General features: G+C 40.8%; 1 protein-coding gene across 1 annotated transcript in view; it reads left to right on the forward strand.

Annotated features, from left to right (window-relative positions):
* Positions 1 to 12,244, forward strand: part of UTP20 (UTP20 small subunit processome component) — a 63,486-nt gene that overhangs the window by 18,220 nt on the left and 33,022 nt on the right. The window contains exons 15-27 of the mRNA XM_053979070.1: positions 631 to 736; positions 1,905 to 2,055; positions 2,445 to 2,507; positions 2,825 to 2,983; positions 3,908 to 3,984; positions 4,841 to 4,920; positions 5,588 to 5,831; positions 6,396 to 6,605; positions 8,321 to 8,411; positions 10,101 to 10,186; positions 10,734 to 10,859; positions 11,385 to 11,551; positions 12,029 to 12,237. Coding sequence (XP_053835045.1) covers positions 631 to 736; positions 1,905 to 2,055; positions 2,445 to 2,507; positions 2,825 to 2,983; positions 3,908 to 3,984; positions 4,841 to 4,920; positions 5,588 to 5,831; positions 6,396 to 6,605; positions 8,321 to 8,411; positions 10,101 to 10,186; positions 10,734 to 10,859; positions 11,385 to 11,551; positions 12,029 to 12,237 — 1,769 coding nt within the window. The remainder of the gene's footprint in view (positions 1 to 630; positions 737 to 1,904; positions 2,056 to 2,444; positions 2,508 to 2,824; positions 2,984 to 3,907; positions 3,985 to 4,840; positions 4,921 to 5,587; positions 5,832 to 6,395; positions 6,606 to 8,320; positions 8,412 to 10,100; positions 10,187 to 10,733; positions 10,860 to 11,384; positions 11,552 to 12,028; positions 12,238 to 12,244) is intronic.

Here is a 12,244-nt window from a genome sequence, read left to right on the forward strand (position 1 = left end):
ATTGCCCTTTCTTGCCTGGCAGGGCATTGGCTGTCATGTGCTTCTGGGAAACCCTCCATCTCAGTTTCTAAACCTGAGAGGTTTAGAAAGGAGACAAAATTCAGCAAACTCACCTACCATTCACTAATATATACTCAGTCTTTAGGTACATGGGACAGCTTTGAAGATCTTACACAGTAGTACATTGCCAAAGTTCCAGAGTTTATAGGCACCTGTGTGGTGGTAGCATCAGTATGTATTTTTGCTTTGGTTTTGCTACATTCAGATCAATTAGGCAGCATTTTTTCCTTTTTAGCAGAGTGCTGTCTGTGACTCCTGCCACAGTGCTTAGCTCCAGATCCCTGCTTTCTGCACATGTGGGTGTGATGGAAACATGCAAACTGGGAGCTGTCACAGCTTTCAGTGCTGGCTTGCTGGAGGAGGAACTTACTTTGATAGCCAGGGAAGCACTTATTTTATGTGTTATGATTATGAGTTATGGTTAGAAAATACACATGCCAGTTCTTGGATCCATATGCTACCGTATTTCTCTTGACTCCAGCCTTTTCAGGATGGGCATGCACCATGCAAGCACAAGTCACTGAAAGCTGAGTAAATTTACAAGGTGTTCTTGTTCTTTCTCTGCTCCAGGAAACCTATTTGTGGCCTGCCAAGCTGTAAGTACTCTACTTAGTTTGGTGGAATCTGCTGAAGTACTCCATTTGTTACCTGTGGAGCGTGTCAAGAGCTTGGTGACGTAAGTAAACTCTGCCTGTTCTGTGGTGCTTCATGGTTTTCCTTGGTAGGGCAAAAATTTGACTTTGCCTTTAATTAAGAGCTGGTTAAATGCTTCTTTGTGTGCTGCCTATTCTGTTATGCTGGTGCATTGCTTCAGTATTGTGGTTATGTAATGAAGCAAAGTTGTAGGCACTTTTTTTGGAGAACCAGGTAGATGTAGTTCCTGTTCAATGACATTTTCTCTGCAAACTGATGCTTTCTTAGCTGCAGGGTAGTGTGTCAAATAAGTTGGTTCTAGTTTTACATTGGAGTGCTACACTGGTTATAGTTTTGCTTTGGAATGCTACACTTATTAATTCTGTGTTACATTATAATGATAAAAGAGACAGGAGCAGCACTTTCTGAGCTGTGTCAAGTTTGCCTGTGGTGTTGGGATTCCACCATGTCCTTACATATCCATGTTTGTGCTTGCTCCACAATGGGAAGAGATTTTGTATACTCCATTTTATTTATTTTTACTCTATTTAACTTATAATTAGCACAGAAAACTGGCTGGTTGGAGGGATTAAGGAAGACCATTAATCTCTCTCCAGCATCTCCAAGTTGTTGGTGGCTTGAGCTTCAAAACATCCTGTTCATTTAGGAAGTTATGGTACTCATGTCTGAGGCATGATGGAGATAAAACAACTTGCCCACATCAGGCAGGAATTATTGGCAGTGAGCTTTAGCCTAATGCTTTCCTGTCAGCTCTGGGTTGTGAAACATGCTTGGAGCAAGGAGTGTAAGGTAGCAGAAGGAAGTTTCTCTGTGGGCAGACAGGATTCCTGGGGTCTCACCGAAGCCTAGATTATTTCCCTTCTGTTGAAATTGATCACTGAGCACCTCGGCAGTGTCAGAAGCCCTCATGTGACCTTATTTTCTGCAGCTGTGTGTCCAGTATGCAAGTGACAGCTTGACAAGCTTGATTGACACAAAGGAGGGATCTCATGCCTCTTGGGTTGCTATGGGTTTTGCATCTGCAAGTCATTGTTCTGGTGAAGTCTAACTTCACTGGCCTGCTGGTGCAAGCAGAATCTGAAATCATGGAATTTTCCCTTAATGTTGTAGTTATCACTACTGCCTTATTTTTAAATACCAGTGTTGTTGCAGTGCTTTCTGTATGCTAATAAAATCATCCATTGTTTTAGCACTTTCCCTTCAGACCCCTCTGCACTGCTGTTGGCTGATCTCTATTACACAAGGTTGGCATTGTGTGGCTGCCAGGAACCCCTTTCCCAAGGGAACCTAATGGACTTATTTGAGAAGTTGCATCCTAATATTTCCACTGGTGTTTCCAAGGTAATCTGCTGTTTGAGCACATGCAAAGTAATTTGTATTTTAACAATAAAACATAAATAAACTTAGTTAAATGATAAAGTCTGAAAGGAGAAGCATGAGATTGTGTAAAGCTATTACTTCCATAGTGTCGGCTTAGACTTGTGTCAATGGGGCGTGAGTTAACAGAGGTTGACTGTTAGCCCTGTCAGCCTTGCCTCTTCCCTAGAGGTAAATCAGGGCAGGAGCATAATGCATTCACTTCTAATTGCCTTCTAGACTACAGGAATTCATCTGTTTCTCAGCTCCAAGATGAACCTAGTGAAAGCAGTGTGCTGTACCAGACATTAACCTCTCTGTAGGTGTTTATGTGTCAGTTTATATTGCCTGACATATGCTTCTGCTTGGAATAGGTCCGGCTGTTGACGGTTCGAATTCTAAGCCATTTTGATAATCCACCTTCTGCACAGATTGAGGTAGGGCTAAAGCTTTTCATTTAACATTTCAAAGCTGTCTGTGTTTCATGTTTTGTGTGAAATGTTGTTCACTTTGCAGAAACAAAATGTATCTGGTAGAGGTGGTCCTCTGCTTTTGTGCTTTCACATTCCAGCTTTATTTCTTTGTCCCCCACCTCCTGGTGTTTTCAGATGTGTGCCTAAATGGTGGAAACCAGAGCAAGTCCTTTGACTTTGTTCTTTTGTCCAGAATGGCCGTGAGTCTGTATAGTTTTTTTGAAGTAATTTTCAATGAGATAAAGATACTCTAACAGAATTCTTGTCACTTGTTTGTTCAGGGTGATGGTACAGGGGAATTCCAGCCATTATTTGCCATATTGCTCCAAGCAGAACTCGTGCCAGCAACAGTGAATGATTACAGAGAGAAACTTCTCCATTTGAGGAAACTAAGATGTGACATAGTGCAGCCTGCAATACCAAGTGGACCTTTGCAGGAGGTAAGGATTTATTGCCAAAAAGCAGTTGGCACATTCCTTTATTCCAAGAGAATGTTCTTATTTCATCACATGGATTGCAGAGATTTTAAAGAAAGCGCATCAAAAAAATCAATTAACTCCCAGATTAGGTTTTAGAAAACTTGTTAGTAGGGATCACAGCTCCTATTGTCCTCAGGAGTACTGTGTTTAGTAGTACAATAGTGGTATCTAGATAAATGGCCCACAGTCAGATTAATCTGGGTTTGATGCCTTGGAAAGGAAGGCAAATGATTCCAGGGAGAAGTGAGTTGTAAGCAAATTTAAACTCATGACCTTGCCATGTCCTCAGTGTGGTTGAACATTGGTAAGACTCCCACTGGCTGTTGGTGGCCTCTGGATCTTGCTTCAGCAGGAAAATCCTTTATGCCTGTGATTGTTGAATCTCCTCTGCTGCTGAGCTAAAGGCGGCCTCATATCCATGAGGAAGGATTGTAGGCCACTCCTCCATGTAGCTCAGCAAGGAGCCAGTCTAGAGGACATGCTATTAGACCTAATGCAGTGAATACTCCTCTGGGCAAAATTTCATCTGTCTGAGGTCCCTCATTTTGCTGTGGCAGCACTGAAGGTGAATAGAAAGACAGTCCAGATCATCTGTGCTGAACTGGTTTTTCCATATTCATGTTATTTTGGTGTAGTTATGAGATCTCAGTGTAGCTTACAGTAAATGGGTTCTAGATTTCCACATGAAGCTATGAGGAAGTGGGTTCTAGATATTCCACATGAAGGAATGATTATGTGTGTGACTTCCTTCATCTCTTGTAGCACTCCTGAGAACTTCTTTAATCAAAGTTTCCTCTTTGAGAGGAAGAAAGGCTAGAGGAGCTTGGTTGGTCTTTAACTGCTGTTTTTTGCATCTCAATGAGACGGTGTTATATGTCATTCTAGGTGCCTCTTCGATATTTACTAGGAATGCTTTATATTAACTTCAGCCCTCTCTGGGATCCTGTAATTGAACTCATAACGTGAGTATATGCAGTTGGATGCTGCAATCTGTAGTTGTCTCACAGGACATTCCTGTCATTCTTCTGTGAACAGAAGCTGAGGTAAAAAATACCCAGTTTGAAGAGGTTTGTGCATGAGAACCTTCATGTGAGATCTTCTGAAATTAATTTGATCTCTCAAATCTCAACCTGTGTAGATCTTCAACTTATTTCCTGATTTTTCTTACTTTAATGGGAACTTGCAACAAATACAGTCAAATAACATCAGAGTTTTTAGTCAGAGGTAGCAGGATTTGATTTATGTTTAACAAATGCTTAAAGGAACAAGAAGTCTCTCTCAGTTTCCTCATCTGCCAACTTTTCTGTCCTTACTGGAAAACCTCTAAATCCTACTAAAGAGTAGGGAAGTCTTAAATAAAATAGTAAGTGAAAAAATAAGTGACTTCTTTCAGCATGACTTTATCTTCTTCTTTTTTCCTCCCTTTGTTGTATGATTAAAAAGGATGGGATTTTCCTCTTCACACCAGTGAATTAATTAAAGAAAAAATTAAACCAGCTCTTCAAAAGATATGTCCTTGGTAATTCTTCCTTTGATTCTATATGATTTGCTGTACAGAAGTCAGTAGAAAGCTTGAGAACATTTTTACTCAATTTGAGTTCATTTGAAGTCATGGGATACAACCAGATTATTTTAATAACAGTTGACATTTGGGATCCATGAGAAAAGGCAGGGAAGCATTGTGCAGATGTCCTGTCTCCGGACAGCCACATTAAAGCAGTGATCAAAGCCTTTGATTGTGGTAGTTGATAACTAGCTGAGTAACACTTGCCTTTTCTTATCTTCCTTCTAATTTCATGCTGTATTCTGCTTTGTTAGTTCTCATGCAAAGGAAATGGAGAATAAACAGTTCTGGAAGGTGCTGTATGAGCATTTGGAGAGGGCTGCTAGCTATGCTGGTAAGTCACCTATCCTAAGCATGGTTATCATAGTAACCCAGCTAATGGTGAATTACGTGGCTGTTTTTCAAGTTCCCCAAATTTATGTGTGATGGGGGAATTCAGAACCAGTACTACTGTCATGTCCAGGGCAGGAGTGGAGAGGCTTGTGAGGAAGCTGTGTCTCCTGTCCTAAACACCAAGCAGTAGCTGGAAAAGGCCACCTGCATTACAGGAGGGAGTTGCAGGTTGTGGGAAACCATGCAGCAGTTTCATCTTTGCTTAAGGCTGGCAGTGCTCAAACTGGTCAGGAACAGTGACAAAACCTGTGTAATGGTGCAGACCATCTTCCTGCTCCATGGAATTTCTGCACACAGTCCTTGTGTGTGCTCTTGAGGTTTACCTATGGGCATATGCAATCTAATATTTCAAAATAGAGTCAGAAGTACGCAGCCATTTGTGAACTTCCCTGTTATTCAAGGAAACTGAGCCCAGCTGAGAAGTGCCAGGGTTGCAAGGCATCCTAGAACGCTTTCTAAGCAATGTGTGTCTTTCAGGTTGGTGTTAAATACAGTTATGTCTAAACAAGTGCATGTCACCAAATGTATTACTTTTGTAATGGGGAATAGATTCCTTGCTACTGGTGATTATGAAGTAACCTGAAAAGATTTTCTTATCTCTTGTGTAGAAATGGATCTACAAGATGAATTAGACGAACAGGAGGAGAGCATTACTGAAACAGAAAGTGAGAAGATGCCAGAAGGAGAGGTGGGGTCTGTCTTTCTGGAGCAGATGAGGAGTAGAACAGATTGTAGTGAACGGCTGGACCACACAAATTACCGTTTCCTACTTTGGAAAGCACTGGATAAGTTTCCAGACAGAGTGGAGCCTCGGTCAAGGGAACTTTCCCCACTTCTTTTGAGATTCATTCGGTAAGTAAGATTCATTTTTCAGTTGAGTGGACACATTGCTTTCAATGTGTTGCTGAGCTTTAAGATTGTTTATCCCATTACAGACTTTATTTCTTGAATGCATGGCTGATGACATGTCTGTTTCCAGTAGAGATAACCTTTTAATTGGAATGTGGATTCTGTTAGAAACTAAGCAGGCTGAAATGAAACTTACAGTAGGTCTCTGCTGCTCAGTCTCTCATTCATTGACTTGACACTGTCAGTCTCGTTACTCAGTTACAGAGAGATTTCAGTGGAAATAAAGTTCCTCTTCAATGAAAACACACTTTAATTTGGAATCACAGAATACCAAAGTGTTTTCGCCCAGGTTGTGGGAAAATACTGATTTTGTTAGAGGCTGATTCAAATTCCTGCCCTGGAGGGAAAGCAATGGTGTGCTTGCATATGTGTGCACATATCAGACAGTATGATGGACATAATAAGATGTTACAATAAGAATGGTAAGGTTTTTAGTTGATGTTGTTGCCCTGAAACCTTAAAAAATGTTATGCTTCTTAATTCCTTCCTTCTTTTTTTTAAACACAGAAATGAGTATTACCCAGCAGATTCCTTAGTGGCTCCATCTCAGGATCTCAGAAGGAAAATTAGTGGTACCATAGCAGCAAAACAAGTACCCACTGAAGAGGTGAATGATGTTGCTATGGAGGAGGAGGAGGAGGAGGAAGAAGAAAAGGAAGAAGGGGAACCAATTAGTATAGGAATACCGAAAAAGAAAACAAGAAGAGCTGCTGCTAAGTAAGTATGTTTAGTTTTCCCTTTTGCTAGTGCTCTCACAGAAAGGTAGATTCAGCAGCTCACATTGAGATACAAGCTGTGATTTTGTATATATTATTTTTTCTTCTTTTGCTTGTGCTTCATCATTTCTCAGTGGATTACAAGTCAGAAATTCTGCCTGTACAGTACTAAAAATTGAAATACATTGCCCAGCTTTCATCATTATTTTGTAACCTGCTGACCAGTCTGGTGTGTTTTAATGTAGGCAAAAAATGTATAGTATTCTGATGTTTTCAAAGACTCTTGTACCTGAATTCCCTGACTTCTTTGTGCATATCTGTTAGTCTTTGAAAACTGTGGGCATTCCCAAACACTTCAAAAAATTAGATTATTTGTTTAGGTATTCTGATGTCGAGATTCTGACATTACCTGCCCATTATAAATCTTTGTCTTCTTAGGGACCACGGTTTTTATTTGGTAGACTGAAGCTGCATGTTGCCGAGTGTCATTTTTGCAGTTCTGAATACATGGAGAAAGTTGCTCTTTGTGTGAATTCTCCCCACTGATGACCTCTGTCAAATATCCCTTACAAATACAGCACAAAGATTTATATTCTGACACTTGTTTTGCAAAGGATGGCCCTTGTACTGACAAAGAACTTCAAAATATCACCTTCTATGTTAGAACAAGACAAGTATTTGATATGTGACCTAAAGGGTCATTTCATCCCAGGTGTCCTATGGGTGTTCATTTTTTTTTTTCCCAGATTCTGGCTTGTATCTACAAGTTATCAGCACTTAAAATACAGTGACAGTCTAAGATATTTTGTTGTTTTCCCTAGCCTCCATCTCAGAACATCGGTGCAGTGAAGTGGAAACATTAGCTCCCGGTAGCTGTAACAAAGGCATGAAAGATTTACCGGGGGTGTGTTAATGAGTTGTGAAGTGACCTCCTTTCCCGGGTCAGGCCTGTGCCAGGGAGGACTCCCTTGTGGGGCTGCACCCTGTGTCCTGGGAGACCTGACTGAAGCAGGGAGCACCTGCAGAGGGCTCCCTCTGGGTTCCTGGAAGGCATCCTGCTTGTCCCTTGTCTGTGCCCAGTGATGGAAGAGGGTGGCCCAGCTCAGGTGTTGGAGAGTTCAGTGTAAATTAGCAGCTGAATGAGGACAGCTTCTACCAGTTCCAAAGCACACATGGTAGAGGAGATCTCACACCTTCCTTATCCTGATCTTCTCTGTCCCTTTCCACGAGGAGGAGGTGGGGCAGATATGAGGTGACCCTGCTAGAGGAACTGACTCCCATCTGTCCTTGCAGCCCAGTGTTAAGTCCAGTGCAGTCTGTGGATGAATGCAGCCCATCATGCATCCTACGTTGGTAGGAGCAACATGGGCACCAGTTATGGACAAGTGAATAAACAAAGAGATAAATACAGAATTTTGGTGTACTAGGCTGGGTTGGCAGAGAGAAGTAAGCTGCATCCTGACTGTACCACTTTCTCATGAAAAAACTGAGCCTACCCAGTGCTACTGAAGTAAAGGCATTCTCTGTGCAGTGAAGTGGCAGCTGGAAGGAGCTGCTTAGGGAGCAGGACACCTCTTGATATGTCTAAAATAGTGCTGAAGACTTGGGATCCTCTTGTGTTGTGTTTTGTTTTCTTTCTTGTTAATGAATTTTAATTAAATTTCCCTGTTTGTTTGTCTCGTGGATATTTTAAAAAATAATTGTTTTGTTTTGCAGGCAACTAATAGCCCACTTACAAGTTTTCTCAAAATTCTCAAATCCTCGTGCATTGTATCTGGAGCAGAAGTTGAATGCCTTGTATACCCAGGTGAGGCTATCTGCTTACTTTTAGAAATGATACTAATAAAATAACTTGTATTTGAGAGCAGTGTCTAATACTGAGGAAACCTGTAATTTTCTGAACTCAGCTGTGATAGCTGAAAAAGGAACTGTCCTTGAGAGGACTTTCTAACAGGCTTCACTTGAAATGAGCCCCTTAGGCTAAGAGTTGCTTAAGATACCGTAAGATGCCAGTGCAGGAGTGGCACTGGCAAACAGAAAAGTAACCTTTGGCAAGGTGGCAAAGTGGCTGCAGAGGGTATCTGTTTCATTTACACTTCATGCAGGATATGGAGGAGGATTTAGATTCTCAAACTTGGGGAAGATCTAAGGAGATTTGTCTTTGACCTATAGAGTTTCGTGTACTAAGACTATGGCCAGTATGTACAAGAGATCATCAAGCATCAAAAAAGGAATTTCTTCTTGAAGAATACTCAATCTGCTTGATTCTGGGGATTTCCCTGAAAGAATTGTCAAAAGTATGACTTCAAAGAGGGATTCTAAGTCTTTATTTTACGATCCTTAAATCCTTAATTTTCTAATTTTACAGGGTTGTGTTGGTTCCCAGTTTGTGGATTTGTTCAGGTCATTGGGGTTTGCTCTCATTGTTCCCAGTTTGTTTTCTGAGTCTGTGGGTGTTGAAAGCTCCATTCCTTAGTCCCTGAATTTGCCAATCTCTAGCAGACATCCACTCTGTTTCAGTCTATCTCAAAGTATTGCTTAGAAAAACAGTTGATCGATGTGTTTGCTTGCCTGTGTTCTTAGCAAAATATTGGACAGTTGTGTAAAGGTCAAATCACTGTGGGAAGAACAGCCTGGCACAAGAAGAAAGATTACTTCATCACTTACTGTTTGCATTTCTGTGCCTTAGTATATGCATTGTCACGGCTGGTGTGTCCATCTGGCATAGGGACATCGTGGCAAAGTGACCTTTGGTGACACTGTGCTATTTGGTGGGAGACTGAAGAACTGGTAAAGATGCTGCCTGGGGAAATTATCTGTATTTCTCAACTTCTTTTCCCTCTCCCAATGAATCTCAGAATCACAGAATATGCTGAGTTGGAACAGATCCATCAGGATCATTGAGTCCAGTTCCTGGCCCTGCAAGGGACACCCCAAAAATCAAACCATGTGCCTGAGTGCATTGTGCAAACAATAACTCAGATAGTCTTGGTGCTGTGGCCACTACTAGGTGTTGTTTAGCGCCTAGATTATGAAGAGTCATCTTCAAGAGAGGGTGAATCTCAGTGAGACTTTGCATCCAAGTCTTCCAAGTAGGTTGTGTTTGTCACAGGAAAGAAATACAGATATCTTGGAATGGTTTGGGTAGTCTGTTTTTTAATCCAGTCTTCTTACATACACAGCTGATCACTGGTTTTGGTGATAAATGCAAACACATAGTGGTCCAAAAGAGAACTAAGAAAAAACAAATATTATAACTGCCCTGTGTAGAAAGGAAAAGTGTACATGAACTATCAGCAGCCATGCCCCTTTTTATGAGTGAAAGTTATGCATGTACATCTTGGCTTTATACTGGCAACACATACATTCTGCTTCCATTTAAATAAGTTAGTCCAAAACCTGCTTGAGCCTGTAGCCTTTGGGTTGTTTCACTATTTTCAGTAAGCACTTCTGCCTCCTAGGTAGGGACTCATATTCTTTCTTTTGTTATTTGCAGTTGCTGTCTCATCAAGACCAGAATGTACAGAGAATAGCTCTTGACTGTATAATGACATACAAGCATCCTCATCTACTGCCATACAGGTAAAAACTTTTCTATTATTTTAGCATTGATGAATGAGCCTGCTGTCATATCAGAAGCCTGTTTTGGAGTCAGTTTTATTTGGGGTCCTGTATTTGTTGAAGACAGATATGTAAAGTTTAATTTTAGCCAGCTGTATGTTTTGTTTCTAAGAGAGGAAATCTGGTCTTGAGGTTGATTAGTGTCTCTTTTTTGTTTAGAGAAAAATAGCAACACTTCCATTTTGTCCCAGAATAGTGTCAGTAGTGTTAGTAGTAGATTAGATGTCTTTTGTACTGATGATTTATAACCATCCAAAGAAAGTGACATTATAAAACTGTAGTTTATAGTTAAATCATTTCCTTGTAATACATCCAGGACTTACTTGTCTACATAATTATCTTGAACTTACTGGCTTTTAAATTTTTTTTTATGAAAGGGTGAGAAAATAGTACTTTAATATTTGTATACAGCAAGGATAGATAGATAGGTAATTAGATATAGATGTATTTGTGTGTCTGTCAATTTTTTTAACCCTACCTGCCCTCAAATAATTTTTATTACTCTCAGGGAGAACTTGCAAAGGCTACTGGAGGACAAGAGCTTTAAAGAAGAGATAGTCCATTTCAGTATTTCTGAGGAGACCACAGTAGTAAAAGCAGAGCATCGACCAGATCTCATCCCTGTTCTTATGAGGTGTGTTCTGAAGTGTGAGTTTAAAAGCTTCATGGTAGAGTACCATGAACAGAGAGATGTAATGCTGCTTCTCATTTTGAATAGTTGAGATAAACCCATGGTTAATGGTATAGTTTGATGATATATTCTGTATGGTTTTCTTATTAACACATTTATACAATGTGTTATGCAAATAGCATTTTCTTTAAAAACAGCATTTAGTACATACTGTTTCTACTAAGGATTACTGAGAACTGTGAGGATATTTCAGTTCATTGAGTGTTGCCACCTATTTGCAGTGATGTGAATTGTCTGCAAGGTAACTAGTTTTATACCTGAAGTTTCCAGCAGAGCTTCCATTGTAGAAGCAGAAGCTGATGTTAGTCACTAAGATGTTTTTGGACAATATGTAGTAGTTCAGTGGAGAAACAGAAGGGAGAACTTTCACTAGAGAATATTTTTAAACAGAGTTTCTCCTGCAGAATAAGAGGCTGGAAAACAGATGGCTTCCTGAAAACTAATGTAACCTCTTTTTGGTTCTTGAAGAATTCTCTATGGCAGAATGAGAAACAAAACAGGGAGCAAAACACAGGGCAAGTCTTCAGCGAGCACCCGCATGTCGATCGTTCTGCGATTTCTGGCCGGCTCGCTGCCAGAAGAGATACGGATGTTCCTGGATCTACTCTTTGAAGCTGTGAAGCAATTCAGTAATGGTAGGTAAGCCATAGAAACTGGGGGTGTGGTATTTCCTGACTGTAGAGATGTGGGAGGATAAATATGCTAATATACTTGGTACTGTTATGTGCTTCAGTTTGTCTCTTAACCATGCCTTGAAAGGATGAAAGCAAACCCTTGGTAAGGACTAGGTTTCCCCTGAGTTTCTCCTTACAAAGCATGATTGCTCTGCTTTGTGTGTCCAAGGTCAGAAAAACTGAAGTTGCCAGAGCCATGCGAGTCAGCTGTAGCAGGCCAGGAGTGGGTAGTTGCTGGCATGAGAGCTTGTAAAGGACTCTGATTCATCTAACTATCAGAGAGATGGAGACACAGAGCTATTCTTATTTAAAAATCTGACAGTGAGGATCTGTAATTTAGGGCCAAATTCCACTATTTTTTGCTGAAATATTATTCTTGGTAGTGGGTGTGTTCATGGTGCCTCCCCAGATAATTTGCTGTTCCTTTGCCTATCACAGGGCCTTGCCAGACTGCAGTCCTTCAAAGTGTGTCAGAGCTGGATTTAGCTAAAGTCCTGCCTCTTGGGCGTCAGCATAGTCTCTTCAATGGTCTTGAAGTTGTGTTGAAAAACATGGGACATTTGATCCAGCAATACCTGCCTGAAATTCTACAGATTCTGCTCTGCATGACTGCTGTGGTATCCTGCATCCTCCAGCAAAGAGAGAAGGTACAAT

This window comes from Vidua macroura, chromosome 5 (assembly GCF_024509145.1).
Source record: "Vidua macroura isolate BioBank_ID:100142 chromosome 5, ASM2450914v1, whole genome shotgun sequence".
NCBI lineage: Eukaryota > Metazoa > Chordata > Aves > Passeriformes > Viduidae > Vidua > Vidua macroura.